Source organism: Moschus berezovskii, chromosome 2 (genome assembly GCF_049115385.1).
Source record: "Moschus berezovskii isolate FMDL1 chromosome 2, NW_MosBer_1.0, whole genome shotgun sequence".
Lineage (NCBI taxonomy): Eukaryota > Metazoa > Chordata > Mammalia > Artiodactyla > Moschidae > Moschus > Moschus berezovskii.
Genome location: NC_142461.1, coordinates 113035765 through 113057293, shown reverse-complemented (window position 1 = coordinate 113057293; position 21529 = coordinate 113035765). Strand labels below are relative to the sequence as shown.

The 21529-nt window shown below is 42.0% G+C and overlaps 1 protein-coding gene across 1 annotated transcript in view; it reads right to left on the bottom strand.

The window, feature by feature from the left end:
- LOC129538349 (myosin-IIIb) overlaps positions 1 to 21529 on the bottom strand; it is a 134104-nt gene that overhangs the window by 73223 nt on the left and 39352 nt on the right. Inside the window, exons 3-5 of the mRNA XM_055398473.2 lie at positions 21433 to 21512; positions 12523 to 12600; positions 10312 to 10517 (exon numbers count right to left, since the gene is read on the bottom strand). Coding sequence (XP_055254448.2) covers positions 10312 to 10517; positions 12523 to 12600; positions 21433 to 21512 — 364 coding nt within the window. The remainder of the gene's footprint in view (positions 1 to 10311; positions 10518 to 12522; positions 12601 to 21432; positions 21513 to 21529) is intronic.

Genomic DNA, 21529 nt, shown 5'->3' with positions numbered 1-21529 from the left:
ACATCTTGGAGTGAGAAATCAAGTGGGCCTTAGGAAGCATCACTATGAACAAAGTTAGTGGAGGTGATGGAATTCCAGTTGAGCTATTTCAAATGCAAAAAGATGATGTTGTGAAAGTGCTGCACTCAATATGCCAGCAAATTTGGAAAACTCAGCAGTGGCCACAGGACTGGACAAGGTCAGTTTTCATTCCAATCCCAAAGAAAGGCAATGCCAAAGAATGCTCAAACTATTGCACAATTGCATTCATCTCACACGCTAGCAAAGTAATGCTCAAAATTCTCCAAGCCAGGCTTCAACACTATGTGAACTGTGACCTTCCAGATATTCAGATTTAGAAAAGGCAGAGGAACCAGAGATCAAATTGGCAATATCTGTTGGATCATCGAAAAAGCAAGAGAATTCCAGAAAAATATCTACTTCTGCTTTATTGACTACGCCAAACCTTTGTCTGTGTGGATCACAATAAACTGAGGGAAACTCTTAAAGAGATGGGAATACCAGACCACCTTACCTGCCTCCTGAGAAATCTGTATGCAGGTCAAGAAGCAATAGTTAGAACCAGACATGGAAAAACAGACTGGTTCCAAATCGGGAAAGGAGTACATCAAGGCTGTATATTGTCACCCTGCTTATTTAACTTATATGCAGAGTACATCATGAGGAACGCTGGGCTGGAAGAAGCACAAGTTGGAATCAAGTTTGCGAGGAGAAATAGCAATAACCTCAGATATGCAGATGATACCACCCTTATGGCAGAAAGTGAAGAGGAACTGAAGAGCCTCTTCATGAAAGTGAAGAGGAGAGGGAAAAATTTGGCCTAAAACTCAACATTCAGAAAACTAAGATCATGGCATCTGGTCCCATCACTTTATGGCAAATAGATGGGGAAACAATGGAAACAGTGACAGACTTTATTTCTGGGGGCTCCAGAATCACTGCAGATGGTGACTGCAGCCATGAAATTAAAAGACATTTGATCCTTGGAAGAAAAGTTATGACCAACCTAGACAGCATATTAAAAAGCAGAGACATTACTTTGCCCACAAAGGTCCATCTAATCATAGCTATGGTTTTTCCAGTAGTCATATATAGATGTGAGAGTTGGACTATAAAGAAAGCTGAGCACCAAAGAACTGATGCTTTTGAAGTTGGTGTTGAGAAGACTTAAGAATCTTGAGAGTCCCTTGGACAGCAAGGAGATTCAACCAGTCCATCCTAAAGGAAATCAGTCTTGAATATTCATTGGAAGGACTGACGTTGAAGCTGAAACTACAATCCTTTGGCCACCTGATGAGAAGAACTGACTCATTTGAAAAGACCCTGAAGCTGGGAAAGATTGAAGGTGGGAAGAGAAGGGGATGACAGAGGATAAGATGGTTGGATGGCATCACCTACTCAGTGGATAAGAGTTTGAGTAAACTTTGGGAGTTGGTGATGGACAGGGAGGTCTGGCATGCTCCAGTCCATGGGGTCACAAAGAGTTGGACATGACTGAGTGACTGAACTGAATTGAAACGGAGAAGGCAATGGCAAGCCACTCCAGTACTCTTGCCTAGAAAATCCCATGGATGGAGGAGCCTGGTAGGCTGCAGTCCGTGGGGTCGCTAAAGGTCGGACACGACTGAGCGACTTCACTTTCACACGTTGGAGAAGGAAATGGCAACCCACTCCAGTGTTCTTGCCTGGAGAATCCCAGGGACGGGGGAGCCTGGTGGGCTTCCGTCTATGGGGTCACACAGAGTCGGACACGACTGAAGTGACTTAGCAGCAGCAGCAGCAGCAGCCTGTTTAAGTTAATTGACCAAGAATTTGGAAAAGGGGCATGCAGGCAACATAGTATGAACATAACATGACCAAAAGCACAGAAGTATAGAACAACATGGGGTGTTTATGAAACTCTAAGTAGTCTGGATTTTGCAGAAGTATGAGCTGAGAGGTGGGAAGACAAGAGAGAAGAGATTGGAAAGGTGGGTGGGGTTCAGATCAGGGAGATTTCCCCCTATCAGGCTGAGAGCCTGAGGCTCATCCAGTGAGGTCTGAATGGTCATTTCAACTAAAGATTTTAAGCAAGGAAGCAACATGATTAGATAAGAGTTTTAGTTAAAATTGTATTCTGGTGGCTCTTTGGAGATGAGAATAGGTAGGATGTCCATTTAGGAAGCTAAGTCAAAAGGGTAGACAAAAGAGCTTCAAGAGGTTTGAAATAGATTTTGATCAATGGACTAGAATTGATAATTCAGAAATAATTTATGACCAATTTATGGTCAATTGATTTTTAACAAGAAAGCCAAGACAATTTAACAGGAGAAAGAACAGTCTTTTCAACAAATAGTGCTAGGAAAGCTTGATATCCATGTATAATATAAATGAACGTAGCTGAATCTATATGTACCTCACACCATACATCAGTTCAGTTCAGTTCAGTTCAGTCGCTCAGTCGTGTCCAGCTCTTAGCAACCCCATGAACCACAGCACGCCAGGCCTCCCTGTCCATCACCAACTCCCAGAGTTCACTCAAACTCATGTCCATTGAGTCGGTGATGCCATCCAGCCATCTCATTCTCTGTCGTCCCCGTCTCCTCCTACCCCAAATCGCTCCCAGCATCAGAGTCTTTTCCAGTGAGTCAACTCGTCACCATGAGGTGGCCAAAGTATTGCAGTTTCAGCTTTAGCATCAGTCCTTCCAATGAACACCCAGGACTGATCTCCCCTAGAATGGACTGGTTGGATCTCCTTGCAGTCCAAGGGACTCTCAAGAGTCTTCTCCAGCACCACAGTTCAAAAGCATCAATTCTTCGGCGATCAGCTTTCTTCACAGTCCAACTCTCACATCCATACATGACCACGGGAAAAACCATAGCCTTGACTAGACGGACCTTGGTTGGCAAAGTAATGTCTCTGCTTTTTAATATGCTATCTAGGTTGGTCATAACTTTCCTTCCAAGGAGTAAGCGTCTTTTAATTTCATGGCTCAATCAGCATGTGCAGTGATTTTGGAGCCCAAAAAAATAAAGTCTGACATTGTTTCCACTGTTTTCCCATCTATTTCCCATGAAGTGATGGGACCAGATGCCATGATCTTCGTTTTCTGAATGTTGAGCTTCAAGCCAAGCTTTTCACTCTCCTCTTTCACTTTCATCAAGAGGCTTTTCAGTTCCTCTTCACTTTCTGCCATAAGGGTGGTGTCATCTGCATATCTGAGGTTATTGATATTTCTCCCAGCAATCTTGATTCCAGCTTGTGCTTCTTCCAGCCCAGCGTGCCTCATGATGTATTCTGCATATAAGTTAAATAAGCAGGGTGACAATATACAACCTTGACATACTCCTTTTCCTATTTCGAAACAGTCTGTTGTTCCATGTCCAGTTCTAACTGTTGCTTCCTGACCTGCATACAGGTTTCTCAAGAGGCAGGTCAGGTGGTCTGGGATTCCCATCTCTTTCAGAATGTTCCACAGTTTATTGTGATCCACACAGTCAAAGGCCTTGGCATAGTCAATGAAACAGAAATAGATGTTTTTCTGGACTCTCTTGCTTTCTCCATAATCCAGCGGATGTTGGCAATTTGATCTCTGGTTCCTCTGCCTTTTCTAAAGCCAGCTTAAACATCTGGAAGTTCATGATTCATATATTGCTGAAGCCTAGCTTGGAGAATTTTGAGCATGACTTTACTAGCGTGTGAGATGAGTGCAATTGTGCGGTAGTTTGAGCATCCTTTGGCATTGCCTTTCTTTGGGATTGGAATGAAAACTGACCTTTTCCAGTCCTGTGGCCATTGCTGAGTTTTCCAAATTTGCTGGCATATTGAGTGCAGCACTTTCACAGCATCATCTTTCAGGATTTGAAATAGCATAACTGGAATTCCATCACCTGCACTAGCTTTGTTCATAGTGATGCTCTCTAAGGCCCACTTGACTTCACATTCCAAGATGTCTGGTTCCAGGTGAGTGATCACGTTATTGTGATTATCTTGGTTGTGAAGATCTTTTTTGTATATTTCTTCTGTGTATTCTTGCCACCTCTTCTTAATATATTCTGCTTCTCTTAGGTCCATATCATTTCTGTCCTTTATCGAGCCCATCTTTGCATGAAATGTTCCCTTGATATCTCTAATTTTCTTGAAAAGATCTCTTGTTGAACCCCACTCCAGTACTCTTGCCTGGGAAATCCCATGGACAGAGGAGCCTGGTGGACTGCAGTTCATGGGGTCGCTAAGAGTTGGACACGACTGAGCGACTTCCCTTTCACTTTTCACTTTCATGCATTGGAGAAGGAAATGGCAACCCACTCCAGTGTTCTTGCCTGGAGAATCCCAGGGACGGGGGAGCCTGGTGGACTGCCATCTGTGGGGTCACACAGAGTTGGATACGACTGAAATGACTTAGCAGCAGCAGCAGGAGATCAGGGTGGAAACTTCCACTCATTTTAATGGCTATGCCAGACACTGCACACTTCCACTGTACTCTATTGATCAAAGCAGTCACTGGCCAGGTCAGATTCAAACAGAGGAGATATAGACTCCATCTCTCAATTGGGATATATGCCCAATTAAATCCCTACACTAATACTATAAATATAAATGTTTATATAATGGTTTCTGGAAAGTTCTGGATATGTGCAAATATGTATAAGTTTGCTATAAACATGAAACACTGACATCCAGATAGTAGGTAGGCCAACCCAATATCAGATTTCAGGAAAAGGAGGCATATATGATATTTCCACTTTCTATTTCTATATTTATATAGACAACAGTGTACGACCAATAAAGTATACCTTCAAGTCAAAAAAAAAAAAAGAAAAAGAAAAGATCTCTTGTTTTTCCTATTCTGTTGTTTTCCTCTATTTTTTTTGCATTGATCGCTGAGGAAGGCTTTCTTATCTCTCCTTGCTATTCTTTGGAACTCTGCATTCAGATGCTTATATCTTTCCTTTCCTCCTTTACTTTTCGCTTCTCTTCTTTTCACAGCTATTTGTAAGGCCTCCTCAGACAGCCATTTTGTTTTTTTACAGTGGCAGTAAGAAATAGATTTAAGCGTCTAGATCTGATAGATAGAGTGCCTGATGAACTATGGACGGAGGTTCGTGACATTGTACAGGAGACAGGGACCACGACCATCCCCAAGATAATTAATTCAAAATGCACTATTGATCTAAATATAAGGCCTAAAGCCATAAAATTCTTAGAAGAAAACATAGGAATATAGCTTCATGACCTTGAAGCAATAATTTCTTAGATATGACCCCAAAAGCATGACTAACAAAAGAAAACAGAAAAATTGGGCTTCATCAAAATTTAAAAATTTTAATGCTTGAAAAGATACCATCAAGAATTGAAAAGACAATTACAAAGAAAAAGAAAACTGCAAATAGTATATCTGACAAGGGCTAGTATCCAGAATATATAAAAATCAACAATTAAATGGGTAAAGGATCTGAATAAACATTTCTTTGAAGGAAATATTATAAATGAGTAATAAGTATATGAAAAGATGCTCAGATTAGATAGCAGTCAGTTGCACAATTCATGAATATACTAAAAGCATAGAATTGTGTACTTTAAAAGGTGATTTTATCATATATGAATTATATCTCAAGCTGTTGCTATTATTATTAAAAGACCTTGGGAGAAAGGATGGGAGATTAATAAAGCCTTGGGAGAAGGGATCAAGAAATTCCCAAAGGAATCTTTTTGATAAACCTTAGCTGGTAAAGTTGACAGGACTTTTGATGGACTGTTTGAAGAGAGTGAGAAGACAGAGGTTACACCTAGCTTTCTGAAGGGCAGGAAGTAGAGGAATAGAAGGAAGAAGGAGAAGATTCCAGGGCACCATGTGTTTCTCATGCAATCATGAGAGGAAGTGGAAGTTGCTGATGAGAGAGAAGATGGCAAAAGTTTCACTTTGTTCCACAGACACTGATTTAACGACTATTATGAATTGAGTCCTGGGAGATGCAGTTCTCCCTCCTGTGAGCTCAACCGGGAGAGGTGGGCCTTTCTGGAAAACTTAGAGGCTAAGGCCCAGGAATCCACATGTAATCTCTTAAATCTTTAGGATGTGGACTCTGTGTATTCCTGACTTCTCATCATGCAGATGATGAAACATCCTTTATGGAAATATTAGGTTACTTGACAAATACTATATCTAAGGGAAGACTAGAACTTCAATCTTCTCACTAAATTATACTATTTTCTATGACCAACCTTGATAGTATATTAAAAAGCAGAGACATTACTTTGCCAACCAAGGTCCGTCTAGTCAAGGCTATGGTTTTTCCTGTGGTCATGTATGGATGTGAGAGTTGGACTGTGAAGAAAGCTGATCGCCGAAGAATCGATGCTTTTGAACTGTGGTGTTGGAGAAGACTCTTGAGAGTCCCTTATACTGCAAGGAGATCCAACCAGTCCATTCTAAAGGAGATCAATCCTGGATGTTCATTGGAGGGACTGATGCTGAGGCTGAAACTGCAATACTTTGGCCACCTCATGCGACGAGTTGACTCACTGGAAAAGACTCTGATGCTGGGAAAGGTTGGGGGCGGGAGGAGAAGGGGACGACGGAGAATGAGATGGCTGGATGGCATCACCGACTCTGTGGACATGGGTTTGAGTGTACTCCGGGAGTTGGTGATGGACAGGGAGGCCTGGCGTGCTGTAATTCATGGGGTTGCGGAGAGTTGGACACGACTGAGCGACTGAACTGAACTGAACTGAACAATAGTTTAGTAAACAAACCATAAGACTTTGAACTGAATATGCTGTACTATCCTTTAGACATTTGCCAGAACACATCCAAATATGTGCATCATGCACGTGTCTCAGAGCAGACCTTCTGCTGGACCATACTTCAGAGTCCATTGACCATGAAGCCAAAGAGCATTCATAGTTATTTCCTGTGATAGCTCAACAGTAGGATTTCTAGGAGGTTTCAGCTACCTGACCAGCACTGTCAGGTGGCCTTTTTCATGCCTACCTGAGAATAGATGAATGCTTCCAACCCACTTGGCACCACTGTTGAGAGGGTGTTGAAAATAGCACTTTTCTTGAAGGCTCCCTGAGTAGAAAACTGGGAGGGCATTTCTAAGTCATTTTGCCAGAAAATTCAAGGATGATGAGGCAAGGAAACATTTTAACTTTGGCCAAGTCTGCAGACATGGATGACTTGGGGAAGTCCTTCCTCATTTTCCAACCAGACAACATAATCCTCAAAGCACTGCCTTTCAGGTGTGTGCAAGTCAGGATTTCAGTCCTGAGTGCCAGAAAACACAAAAGGTAAAGAGTAACACTAAACAAGCCTTTATCTTTTATTTACTGCCACCTGATAAGCCCTGCCTTTGATTGTTTTGTCTGCATATTTCCTGCTAAGAGTTTACAAAACAGCACTCCTGAACAGGAAGATAAGAGGTGCACCTATTTGTTGAATAACATCAAGGGGGGAAACTGCTAACTCATCCATTTTGTTGTTAAGTTGCTCAAAAGGATCAAAATACCAATTAACTTGCTGGCTCAGAAATCTCTGATACCTTCAGATTTACTGACATTTTGAAACTCCTGTTCATACTTGCCTACTGGCTTTCTGATTACGAACAAAGAAGTGCCAATCTGTTTAGCATTTGACCTGCTTTCTTAAATATTTTTTATGTATTCAACTCTTGGTAGCTAAAAATATGTGACTAGTCACATTCATGAGCTAAAATCATCTTTTTTTTGTTTGTTCCACCTCCAAATTTCGGATGGAAGAAGAGGCTCAAAGACACTTTCTTTTAAAAAGCCATTTCATTCTTATTTTTAATTTAACAGCTCTCATTGACAAAAGCTCTTTTTGCCCTTTCATCTGCATGGAATTTAGTGGCATTGGGAAGATCCAATGAAGTGACTTGCCATATTAGGATCCGTTCTTCCCTGAGGAAAAGTTGGAAAAATGACCTTGGGCAGAAGTTTCAGCATGGTGGTAAAGAGAAACTAAAGATTGTTGGTGGGGTGCAGCAGATTTTATAATGAATTTAAATTTTCCTCTCTGGATATTCTTAGATAATAGTGCTTCTCAGAGATTCTCTGTTGTTGTTATTCTTATTTCTTCACAGAAAGTTTTGTGAAAATTCTACCTGTATGTATATGTAAGACACACCTATGGCAGCTGTTCAGAAAAGAGCAACATTTCACTCAGGTAAAGGCAGTTTCTGGGTTTAGAAAGTTCTACAGCAATTTCTGCAACAAACTTTTATTGAATGGAGAAGACTGAAGAGATTAAAACTGTGACTGTTATAGCCAGACTCCCTGGGTTCAAGTTTTGGTCCTATCATTTATTAGCATTAGACTTTGGTAAAATCACTTACTTTACTTCTGTGCTTCAATTCCCTCATCTGTAAAATGGGGATAATAATAAAGCCTAGCTTATGGGGCTGCTGTATGGATCAAAGGAGATTACTTACACTTGGGATATTTTAGGTGCTATGTAGATGTTAGCTATCATATTAAATCATGCCAGATCCTGAGAGAGGAGTGGGAGTTGTATGCATTTACATTTGGCAGAATCTTGAGCCATTCATGGAAGAATACTTCCATTACAGCAAAAAAAATCTGGAGATTTTGAAACCTAAGGTTTATATATATATGTTTATACATAACACATACTATATATGTGTTTATCTGTAACACAAAAATACCTATAGACATTTGTATTTTTCAGATGTGATCAGAAGGGGGGCTTCCCTAGTGGCTCAGACAGTAAAGAATCTGCCTGGAATGCAGGTGACCCAGATTCGATCCCTGGGTCAGGAAGATCCTGCGGAAGAGGGCATGGTACCCAACTAAAGTATTCTTGCCTGGAAAATCCAATGGACAGAGGAGCCTGGCAGGCTATAGTCCATGGGGTCACAAAGAGCCAGGCAGACCACTTTACCTGCCTCCTGAGAAATAATGTATGCAGGTCAAGAAGCAACAGTTAGAACCAGACATGGAACAACAGACTGGTTCCAAATTGGGAAAGGAGTACATCAAAGCTGTGTATTGTCACCCTGATTATTTAACTTATATGCAGAGTACATCATGGAAAATGCCAGGCTGGATGAAGCACAGCTGGAATCAAGATTGCCAGGAGAAATATCAATAACCTCAGATATGCAGATGTCACCACCCTTATGGCAGAAAGTAAAGAGGAACTGAAGAGCCTCTTGATGAAAGTGAAAGAGGAGAATGAAAGAACTGCCTCAAAACTCAACATTCAGACAACTAAGATCATGGCATCCACTCCCATCATTTCATGGAAAATAGATGGGGAAACAATGGAAACAATAACAGACTTTAAATCAAAATTGTGGGCTCCAAAATGACTGCAGATGATGACTGCAGCCATGAAATCAAAAGGCGGTGACTCCTTGGGAGAAAAGCTGTGACAAACCTAGACAGTATATTAAAAAGCAGAGACATTACTTTGCCAATAAAGGTCCATCTAGTCAAAGCTATGGTTTTTCTGGTAGTCATGTATGGATGTGACAGTTGGACTATAAAGAAAGCTGAGCACCAAAGAATTGATGTTTTTGATCTGTGGTGTTGGAGAAGACTCTTCAGACTCCCTTGGACTGCAAGGAGATCAAACCAGTCAATCCTAAAGGAAATCAGTCCTGAATATTCATTGGAAGGACCAATGATGAAGTAGAACCTCCCATACTTTGGCTACCTGATGCGAAGAACTGACTCATTGCAAAAGACCCTGATGTTGGGAAAGATGGAAGGCAGGAGAAGGGGATGACAGAAGATGAGATGGTCGGATGGCATCACTGACTTGATGGACATGAGTTTGAGCAAGCTCCGGGAGTTGGTGTTGGACAAGGAAGCCTGGCGTGCTGCAGTCTATAGGGTTGCAAAGAGTTGGACATAACTGAGTGACTGAACTGAACTGATCAGAAGGGAGCTTAACTTGTCTTCCAGATGACTGCAATTCAGTTGGAGTACAACAGAAACAATATTTAAGCAAGTAAATGGCAGCTGGAAAGTCTTCCCTGGTGGCTCAGTGGTAAAGAATCCACCTGCCAATGCAGGAGACGATGACTCCATCTCTAGGTTGGGAATATCTCCTGGAATAGGAAATGGCAACCCACTCTAGTAGTCTTGCATGGGAAATCCCATGGACAGAGGAGCCTGGCAGAGTCCAGGGGTTGCAAAAGAATCAAACATGACTTAACAACTAAACAACAAACTAGCCAATCAGTGTTTGGAGGCAAGAGGGCTGGGGATGATCCCAGGGGACAATATGGATTTGGCAGAGTTGTGTTTAATATAATGTATTTCCCAAAATACCAGCCTGACCTTTTCACAAACTCCTCGAAGAGGATGCGGTGAGAATACCCCTGCTGGCGGATGCTGACTGTCTCTAGGATGCCCGTGGAGCGGAGCTGGGCCCGCACTTTGTCTGTGGAGAACTTCAGGGCCGTTCGGTCATCATTGGGCTTGATGCAGCGTACAAAGTGGGGCTGTCCCACCACCATTTTAGAGAGCAGATCCATCAGAGAATACTACCAGGGGGGAAAATGCACAAGAAGTGAGGTTACCAAAATCATAATGATAATTACAACAGTGGCTGGCCCAGGCTTCCAGGGCAGTTTGTCAGCTTGTAAACAACTCATGGAACCTTTGAAGCTAAACAAGAATCCAGCAAAAAGAAATAACAATATAAGTTATGACTTATATTGTTCTGTACTTATAGCTGCTTATGGATTTTCTTTAAACATCACCTAGGGCCAAGCAATATTCCACTTGGCATAAACTCAGCCATCTAAGAACTTGCTTAGATTATCTCATAACTCTGTTGCCAGAACTAGCTTGTCTCTGACATTTCAAAGTGATGCTCCATAAACTGTATCTGTAATTTTACAGGTCCAGCTTTCCGGGAAGGGGTCAGTTGCCTCCTTAACCTAATAATCACCAGAAAGTCTAAACCAATCTTACAAAGGCAGAGGCGAAATGAGAAAAATAAAGAGGGCAAAGAAAGCAAGAAAACTGGACGGTAAAAGATTATAATGAAGGTGAATTAACGTATGGCAAATGGCTGTGTGGGGAACAGAAAGAGCGTGTGGAAAACTAGGGGTGCTCTCTGTTTCTCATGGACATCCATAGTGGCAGTTCTTTTGGACATGTCTTTGGGGCAATTACAAGCCACACATAAAATCGGTCCCATTTTTTCATAATTTTACCTGCTACTGATCCAAAATGGTGCTACCTAGCTTGGCAATGTGCTATTTTTTTAGCATTTGGGGACTAGTATTTTGAGGACTAGTTTGTTATGGATATACTTCTGAAAATTGCACACCAGTGGCTTCTTCTGCTGAAAGAGGGACAGTAGGATCTTGAGGATAACCTTACAGTCACAGCCTTCAAATCCCATACATGCAGAAACTAGGACAGTATAGTCAAACCACTAAGGGGATCAGGATAAGAAATAAATGGCAATTAGAAATGTCTAACCATGAGTGATGAAACAGGGGCTGAAAACCTACCTGTTGGTGAAGCCGTAGCAGGCATCACTACATCGATGGAATGCTGGACCCAAAGACCTCTAGGTCCCTACAATCCGTACACTGAGGCCCATTCTAGTCTACCTCTAGAACACAGGTCAGACTTGGCTCTAGGTCCTTCTTGAACCTGCTAGCTTTGGGTGGAACCTTCTTTCCTTGGTGTTGGCTCCCAGGCCCACCCTCCAACCTGCCTGGCAACTCCAGCTCATGATCCACTTGACTTACTATCCCTGCCAAGCCCCTTACTTTGGCAACCCCACCTTACAACCTTATTTTGTTGTCCCTGGTTTCAGTAGTTCTGTCTTTGGTCTAATAGCATCTCCATCATGAAGTTGCCTGGACCTCAGTTCCCCATGGTAAGTGATCTCTAACGGGTTCCCAATCCCAGTGCTTCATAACTTGAAAATAAACAAATCTGTGCAAATCAGTACAAAGTGACAGTCTCTTACCTTTCCTCTCTAATGTACATTTGACAGAGTCCTTATGGAGACAACATTTTTACACAAAAGAGTCATTCACCAGGTAAAAATATCAGGAACTGGGGTAACAGAGATGGGAAATAATTGAGCTGAGGCAAATGGCTCTTGCAACAGGTCAATTCAGTCTAGGAAAATAAAGTTGAAGCTAAGACATAATTTCTCATGAACTTGATAAGCCTCCTTCTGGAATTTTATTAACTACTTTACTTCTCAGTAAATATGCTGGAAAAGTGGCTGACTCCAGTAGCTCTAAGGCCAAGAAGCAGCTGAAACACTAATAGAATCAGCATATTCAATGGACTATGTGCCAGTGGCAGAGAGGGCCCTCTGTAGACACTTGCGGTCTCACACTGTACTCAAGGGTGGGTTCCCTGTTATAATTCTCCTTTCCCTACACCTCCATCTTTCCTAATTGACTCTGAGCTTTGCTCTTGTTTCAGTGACTCTGGTATCTAGGCCTCTTGTGAGAAGGGCTGACTCATCTTTTTCTGGAAACAGGCAGAGGAGAGATCAAGAAGACTCCTTACCCGGAAGTAAGAAGCCATGGTTTGCCCCTTCATGTTGGTGGTTTCTTCCGGATGCCGTATCACCTCCAGAGTGTCCACCTGGGACATAGGCAGAGGACAGTGGTTTGGGTATAGAAACAGCTTATTTTCTGACATTTCCCAAAATGTGAAAGGCTATTTGGTCAAATACCTGAGGGACCTGATGTTTATGACATAATAGTACATACTATGGTACATAATCATTTAAAGACATCTTAAAGAAAAACAGAATTTACACTGTTCTACTTATTTGACAATGACCACACTCTGTGATACACTGTATGGTCTCAGTACAAACCCCAACCATATTATTTCTGTATTTCTCCATATTCTACTGGGCCTTTACTAAGTTCTCCAATAATGTCATATGAGACCATGCTATTTTTAAAAAGAAAACTGGGTAACAACACATGAAGCTGGGCTATTACAAAGTGAAGTGAAGTGAAGTGAAAGTCGCTCAGTCATGTCTGACTCTTTGCGACCCCCATGGACAATACAGTCCATGGAATTCTCTAGGCCAGAATACTGGAGTGGGTAGCCTTTCCCTTCTCCAGAGGATCTTCCCAACCTGGAGAATTTTGGCCTGGAGGATTCCAATGACTGTATCACCCATGGGGTCACAAAGAGTCGGACACGACTGAGCGGCTTTCACTTTCACTGTAAGTACAAAAACACGGACCCAAAGCCCACGTTGCACCACAAGAGAATTAGTGAAATTCTAACTGCCTTCCTGCTATCAGACTCTGACCCTGCAACATCCCTCCCGCTGCCCACAGTTCCCACGTGTTTACTGTGGACCAGAGCTTAGGGTACACCTGTTCCCAAGCATCTGCCCCAAATACCTGGGCTGACTGGAAAGAATTTATGAATGAAAACCACTGTAGCAAACGATTGCAGGCACCCTGTATTCCATCATTTTAACTCAATGATAAAATTCCTGCTTCTGCACACACAAAGCTATTTGGTTTGCAGAGCATATGAGCAGCGTTTCAGCACCAGCCTCCATGGTAGCCTCCCATCTGCTCAGAACAGGTGGCAAGGGTATGAAGCAGGAACATTTGAACTGGAAGATGCTGCTGTCAGCACGTGTATTCCACTCAATGGACTGCTGTCCAGGCAGCTACCTCCCCGCAGGGTGAGGATGTCTGCAGCCTTGTTCAACAACAGTGAGAAGAGGTTACTTCTAAGGGACAGGACCATGGGAGGTGGCTGAATAACGAGACTACTCGAGGGGACTGTTTGCAAAACTGAAGACGACGCTTCAACTGGCTTGTATAAAGAAAATGCTTCTGTTTAAGAAGGGGAATAAACATGGAACTAAGTTTTCAAACTGGAAAAGCAACCTAAATAGTGAGCAGGAATCTGAGGGTATCTCTGAGCAAAGTGCCATGAGCAGGGGCAGTGCAGCTTTCTTTCTCTAGGCTGCAGACTGGATCTGTTCCCAGAGCCATCGTTTCATCTGGATGCAGCTGAGCAACAGTACAACCGCCTGTAGCTGTTTTTATTTTTTTAATGAGAAAGCAGGAAATGACAGCTCTGTGTTGAAAAGGAAGGTTGCTCTCACATAAGAAAGAAAAAACACAACATACCCGCCCCACCTGCATAGGTCTGATGGCGCTACCTGCAGGGACCATGCGGAAGGTGCCTTCCCTATCTCACCCTCACTAGGAGGACACAGCTCAGCACTGGGGAGATTTGGGGAAAGCTAATTAGGACTGAAGCAAGAAAGATCTTGGCTATGGTCTGCCTTGGGCCAAACTGTAAATTCTGACAGTTTTCCTAAACATTCTTTCTCCTTATTTTCTTTCTCCCTACCTGACTTTCATACACACACACACCTTTTGAGAATTTTTCCACTATTTCTTTTTATTCAGAGATCCTCCCTGAAGAACCACAGCTTGCTTTGAACTCTGCGTTTCCTCCTTCATTTCCCTCCCTTTTTATTCAAATTAGCCGGCTAGTGCCAGCCCCCCAGGCTCTAATACACTGTGAAAGGGCAGCTGGGAAACTCATCCTATTTCTCTTATTAGTAGAATTTACCTGTTACCCTTCTTCAGAACATACAGCAGGCCCTTGGCATTTGAGAATTTAACAGTTTAGTGATCAGGAAAATCTTTGATGTGTATTAATTCTGCTAAGATATAACTTTAAAAGTGTGATATGTATTGTTTTCAAGATCAGTACCCATCCCCTGTAGCAAGTTGGAAAAATACAGAATTAAGCACCAGTTTGCAATCCAAGATACAGGGCTGGAAGTATTATTAACTTCCCAAAGCCTGTGTTATTTAAAAACCACTGCTGTGCGCACACACACACACATGAGGTCAGTCAGTTCCCCTTCCTTTATTACCATGTTTGATTCAATTTTAGTAATCACCCAGCATGACTTTAAATTCTGCTCTTATACTCACATACAGAGTAAATCTTGGGTAGTAAAAACCTATTCTGCTATATATAATTTGGAAATGTTAATGCATGTCTATAGTTCACCACCTGCATATCTAGTACTATATTTTAAAGAATAAATAATATACTATTGGGGTACCTTCTAATTTTAGAATCTGGAAAAGTCTTGGGTTGGTCAAGGGTCTCTGGGATTGGCAAAGGGTATTTGCATAGTTATGAAGCTCCCCTGTACATGGAGTGGATCTAAAAGAGGGAACTGCCCTTCAGACAGGGACATTCCAGAAGTTGCCTCTCTTGAACTTTTAAAGTAGGAGGCCTTTGTCTGCATTGGGCCTACCATGAACTCTGTGCTGTGCTAAGTTGCTTCAGTTGTGTCCAACTCTTTGTGACCCTATGGAGCCTGCCAGGCTCCTCTGTCCATGGGATTTTTCCAGGCAAGAATACTGGAGTGGGTTCCATGCCTTCCCTCCAGGGGATCTTCCTGAGGGATAGAACCTGTATCTCCTGCAGCTCCTGCATTGCAGGCAGATTCTTTACTGCTGAGCCACCAGGGAAGCCCACCATGAACTCTACAGAACTGCAAAAATCTCAAAGCCAAAAGAGATGAGAAGGTTATTGTATAAATGAAGAGCTTTTCTTTCTGAACTGAATTCGTTAATAGTTAAAGTTCAGTGTTAGTCGCTCAGTCATGTCAACTCTTTCGGACCCCATGGACTGTAGCCCACCAGGCTCCTCTGTCCATAGGATTCTCCAGGCAAGAATACTGGAATGGGTTGCCATTCCCTTCTCCAGGGGATCTTATCCACCCAGTAATTGAACCCAAGTATCCTGCATCGCAGGCTGATTCTTTACCATCTGAGCTACCCAGGAAGCCCCCAGTTAATGGTTTTAATTAAAAAAATGAAGTTTCTTAGAAACAATCCAGAAAGTAGATTCTATTGAAGCCATCATCTAGCAAACTGTTCTTTCCAAAGGCGGGGATTTCACAAAAAAAACAAAAGTCTTTTCTGTAGATTCTTATAAATTTTTACCTCAGACAGGAGGGAAAGAGGTTGGGAGAGCTTCCAATGCTCAGGGGGCTTGTGCTATAGGGCTCAGGGCTTGGAACTAGACACACTTTATTCAAATTCTGGCTCCTGTGCTTAATCGTTATGTGGACTTTGACTTATTACTTAACTTTCCAAAGTCTGTGTTATTTAAAAACCACTGTCTTGCACATGCGCACACACAGAAAAGGTCAGTCAAGTTCCCCTTCCTTTGTTACCATGTTTGATTCAGTTTTAGTTTAGTAATCCATGGGGTTGCAAAGAGTCGGACATGACTTAGCAACTGAACAACAATAATAATCAATATTAAGAATTCTGGGTTTTTATTTCATGGAATAAGGTGAGTACTAGCTCCCATGCAACACAGCAAGGAAATCTTTTTATTTATTGGCAGAGAAAATACTTCCAATGAAACCAGTTTCAAAATGATCAGTATAACCAATGTTCTGGATAAAAACATTGTCTGTCTAACCCAGTATACCCTTCTTCTACACCACCAGTTGATATAACCATATAAGCCAACTGGAGCTAATCAAGCTTGCTTTGTCAAGAAAGCCCACATGACAAATGTCCTGCCCGATTCCTTGTGAGTGGTGCTGGTTAGCCTTCAAAGTAGTCATGAATAAGCTTTACAGTTTGTGGTACAGACTCCAGGCCCATAGGAAATGAGCAAGCTTCCGTATACATATGGACTACACACATGGAATTTTAGATGGTTATCAAAACATGAGTAATAAAACATTTATTGTTTCCAATGTGAAATCACTATACTAAACACTTTGCCTATATTATGTCAATGAATTCTCAAAAGGACACTATGAGGTAAACATCATTATTACTACTATTCTACATATAAGGAAGTTAAGGTTCAAAGATTTTAGGTGAATTTCCCAGAGTCTTGCAGCCAGTAACTGGCCATGCCTAAGTCTGAACCCAGTTCTGATTCCAAAACATACTCCTTAAACATAATATACTGCCTTTATATGTGATTTGTTATGTTATAAAAATCAGTCTGAAAGCACGGTGTTATTAAAAAGATTTGCCTCATCTGTCAACTAAATCTACTCTAGGATAAAGACATAGCTTCCAAAAAGCCTCAAAAACCGTCTACATCTCAGTAATAAATGAAAAACTGGAGGAATTTTTTCCTTTGGTCTCAGTAAGTACCTACTATTTGCATCTCCAAACCTCAGAAGTGTTTATATTTAGCCTCTTGACAAAGCCTTTGGTCAAGAACTTTTACTGCATCAAGTGATGCATCCACCTCTTAAGGAAAAAGCCCCTACAGCATCACTCCCCTCAGAAGTCTCCATGGCTCTGAAAGAGGAAGCAAGGCTGGTGCTGACACCAGCCCGGTGTGGGGGTGCTGAATGTGGTGGAGGCTGGCTTCCTGCAGGCTCACCTCTTCTACCTTTTCTTGGATAAGGCAGAGAGGAATTGGTGGAGATTTTTATTGCTGTTGTTACCCTCATATTTTCTGATGCCTTAATTAGAAATTTCAACTCATCTTCTCTCCAAGGGAAAATAAATCTCTAGTCATTTTCATCTCACCTATATATATTGCAGTGATGTAAATACACGCCACACACTAGAGGGCACACTTCTCACATAGGCAGTGCAGGGAAGGAGATAACAATGTGTGGATAGGGAGTGTGGAAGGCAGAGGAATAGGTCCTGGCAGAATCCAGAGGTCAAAACATCAAACTGAGCAAAGGAAGGGAATATGGGCTGACATTGAACAGTACACAGGAGACTTTCATTTTTTTTTTTTTTTTTGGTCATGATACTTTTTAGGAGGCTCAGTCAATCAGTTCAGTCGCTCAGTCATGTCCGACTCTTTATGACCCCATTGACTGCAGCACGCCAGGCCTCCCTGTCCATCACCAACTCCCAGAATTTACTCAAACTCATGTTCATTGAGTTGGTGATGCCATCCAACCATCTCATCCTCTGTCATCCCCTTCTCTTCTCGCCTTCCATCTTTCCCAGCATCAGGGTGTTTTACAGTGAGTCAGTTTTTCAAATCAGGTGGCCAAAGTATTGGAGAAGGGGTCTGGTGGAAGTCAATGACTCGAAAAAAAAAAAAAAAAACCACACATATGGTTGATCCTCATTATTTGTGGATCTGTATTGGTGAATTTGCCTACTTGCTGAAATGTATTTTTAATCTCCAAATCAATCAATGCTCACATGCTTTCATGGTCACTTACAGACATGCAGAGTGGTGGAAACTGATACCCGGATGTGCATGCTCCCAGCTGAGGTTGAACAAAGTGACACTCTCTCTGCCTTCCTGTTCCAGCTCTCACACCATAAACAAGTGTCTTTTTCAAGGTGTACTTAAGTGCCAGAATTTTTTCTTTTTTTTGTGCTTTTGACTGGTGATTATACTGTTCAAAATAGCACCCCTAATCACAGTACTAAAGTCCTATCGAGAGTTCCTAAGAGTAAGAAGGCTATGATGTGCCTGTTGGAACATATCTGTGTGTTAGATTAGCTTCACTCAGGCATGAGTCACAGTGCTGCTGGCCTTGAGTTCAATGACACAAATACTGTATTTGAAATAGTGTTTATACAAAGAAATACAGCATATAGTTAATTATTTGTAAGCAGTATCTACAGTGGACCCTTCAGCCACAGAGGTTTGAACTACGTGGATCCGCTTACATGCAGACTTTTTTCAGTAGTGAATGCAGCACTACTACACAATCCAAGGTTTACTGAATCTGCATCTGTAGGACTGTGCATACACAGAGCCCACTGTAAAGCTATTAGTGGATTTTTGACTGTATGGAGGGTTGGTGTCCCTAACCTCCATATTCTTCAAGGATCAACTGCATTAAATATAATGTTTTTAAAGAGAAACACACACCATACAGGTTATATATTAATCAGTTGACAACAGTGTTGTGACCAGAGGCTTGCAGGAACCTAACCATGTATTTCTTCTAGGAGCAGTGCTTCAAGATTCACTGATTCAGCATTCACAGAAGACTCACAGAACATAACTTTTGTGAATAATGAGAATCAAGTGCATTGAACACAAACAATATTTATATACAATATCAAGAGACTCTCAGAACCACTGGAACCCCTCTGTAAACCTGACCTAGGGTCCCACATAGCTCATGTTAAATAGCCCTAATGTCCTGCCACAAATACACATGGTTGAAAAGTAGAATATTCTATAAGATTGTGCTAACAATGTGGATGTAAGAATTACTGTTAATAAAGATGATCTGAATCCTTACTATGTGCAGGTCTTCTATTCTCAGAGGAAGTAAGTATAGATATGTATGTCTGTATCAATTTGGGGGTAATATTCATGTATTATATGTGGTTGTATTGATTATTCTTTATTAAATGAATCATTTAATATTCAGTATAAACAAAGGGTAAGAAAATTCAGAGACATGACCTGTTTATTATCCCCCTCACCTTTCAGATCATTATTTCTTGCTGCTAGTATACACAATGAATATTAAACAGCCATTCCTTGAGATTTGGGCTAAACATTAGCAGGAAGAATGGAATAGTTAAAAATATTTTACAGCAGGATATTTAGTAACTTGTCTAACACCCTCTTTGCATGGATAAATGCATCACTCATTTTTCAGAGAGCAAAGCAGAGTAATAGGAGGGGGGTTGGTTTCTTTCCTCCCTGCTGACTCCTTTTGTTATCCTACTCTGTACATTGGTGATAGCTTCAAGAAAAAGTGGCATGTGTGCACTTCTTCCTGTGGATGTGGATGTGCATGTGCGCTAAATTGCTTTAGTGTTTGACTCTGCAATCATGGATTGAAGCCCACCAGCCTCCTCTATCCATGGGATTCTCCAGGCTAGAATACTGGAGTGGGTTGCCATGCCCTCCTCCAGGGGATCTTCCGTTAGGATTGAACCTTCTTTTCTTACATCTCCTGCACTGGGTGGTGGGTTCTTTTCCACTAGCATCACCTGGGAAGCCCTTATATCTTCCCAGATGGACTTTATTTTCAAGTGCCATTGTTCTATAAACCTAAGTAGTATTTCCGAGAATCAGGTAAAGGGGTCTGCATATGCCATGTGGCATAGGGATTATTTTGAACTGAAGACATATAAATAACAACAGTCGCAAGAAGAAGCTTTTCTGAACTCCCCTAATCTGCCTAAAAACAAAGCCTCTAAAAATAATGCAACTGTCATAAGTCCCCTCCCTGGGAGCTTTGCAATCAGAGAAGATTGACTCCTATCACCAGAGATGAGAAGTCAGCACTGGGATAAGAAATTGCCTAAATAGATACTGTCATATAAAACTGTTATATTTCCCATTTATTTTCCTAAAGGACCATTTATTTTCTCCAAAAGTCACTGATTGTCCCAGAAGTGTCCTTCTTCCTCTCTTCATCTCCTATTAAGATGGTATGCTGCTGTTGCTAAGTCACGTCAGTTGTGTCCGACTCTGTGCAACCCCATAGACGGCAGCCCACCAGGCTCCTCTGTCCCTGGGATTCTCCAGGCAAGAACACTGGAGTAGGTTGCCATTTCCTTCTCCATAAGATGGTATGCTGCTGCTGCTGCTGCTAAGTGGCTTCAGTCGTGTCCAACTCTGTGCGACCCCATAGACAGCTGCCCACCAGGCTCCCCCATCCCTGGGACTCTCCAGGCAAGAACACTGGAGTGGGTTGCCATTTCCTTCTCCAATGTGTGAAAGTGAAAAGTGAAAGTGAAGTTGCTCAGTCGTGTCCGACTAGTAGCAACCCCATGGACTGCAGCCTACCAGGCTCCTCTGTCCATGCGATTTTCTAGGCAAGAGTACTGGAGTGGCTTGCCATTGCCTTCTCCGATAAGATGGTATCAGTTCAGTTCAGTCTCTCAGTCGTGTCCGACTCTCCATGACCCCATAAATCACAGTACGCCAGGCCTCCCTGTCCATCACCAACTCCCGGAGTTCACTCAAACTCATGTCCACAGAGTCGGTGATGCCATTCAGCCATCTCATTCTCTGTCGCCCCCAACCTTTCCCAGCATCAGAGTCTTTTCCAGTGAGTCCACTTGTCGCATGAGGTGGCCACAGTATTGCAGTTTCAGCTTTAGCATCAATCCTTTCAATAGAAACCCCCAAATCTAACTGGCCCTTAGAGTCACTTTTTTGGTGAACCTCTGTATGTATATGATTAAAATATGTTTTTTTTTTCTCTTGCTAATCTGTCAGTTCAAGTTTAATTCAGTCTTCAAACTCTGAACTTAAGAGGGTAGAGGAAAAAAAATTTTCCCCTCACACAGGATTGTAAAGGATGTTTCAAATCTCTTAACCTCAAATTTCTAAATGCCTCAGTGTCTATTCTAGACTTCCCAGGTAGTTGGGTCAGAAAAAGGAAACTAATACTGCCCACCTAGGATGATCCCTAGGGTAGGATGGTCTTGTGGTCCACAGTATTTTGGGTACAAACCTACTACTCACCTTGAGTCTCCCAGAACTGAAATGCGGAGGCAAAGATCTTGAGGCTGCTGTTATCCTGGCTTTTGTCTGGGCCAAGTTACCTGTGCAAAGAAGACAA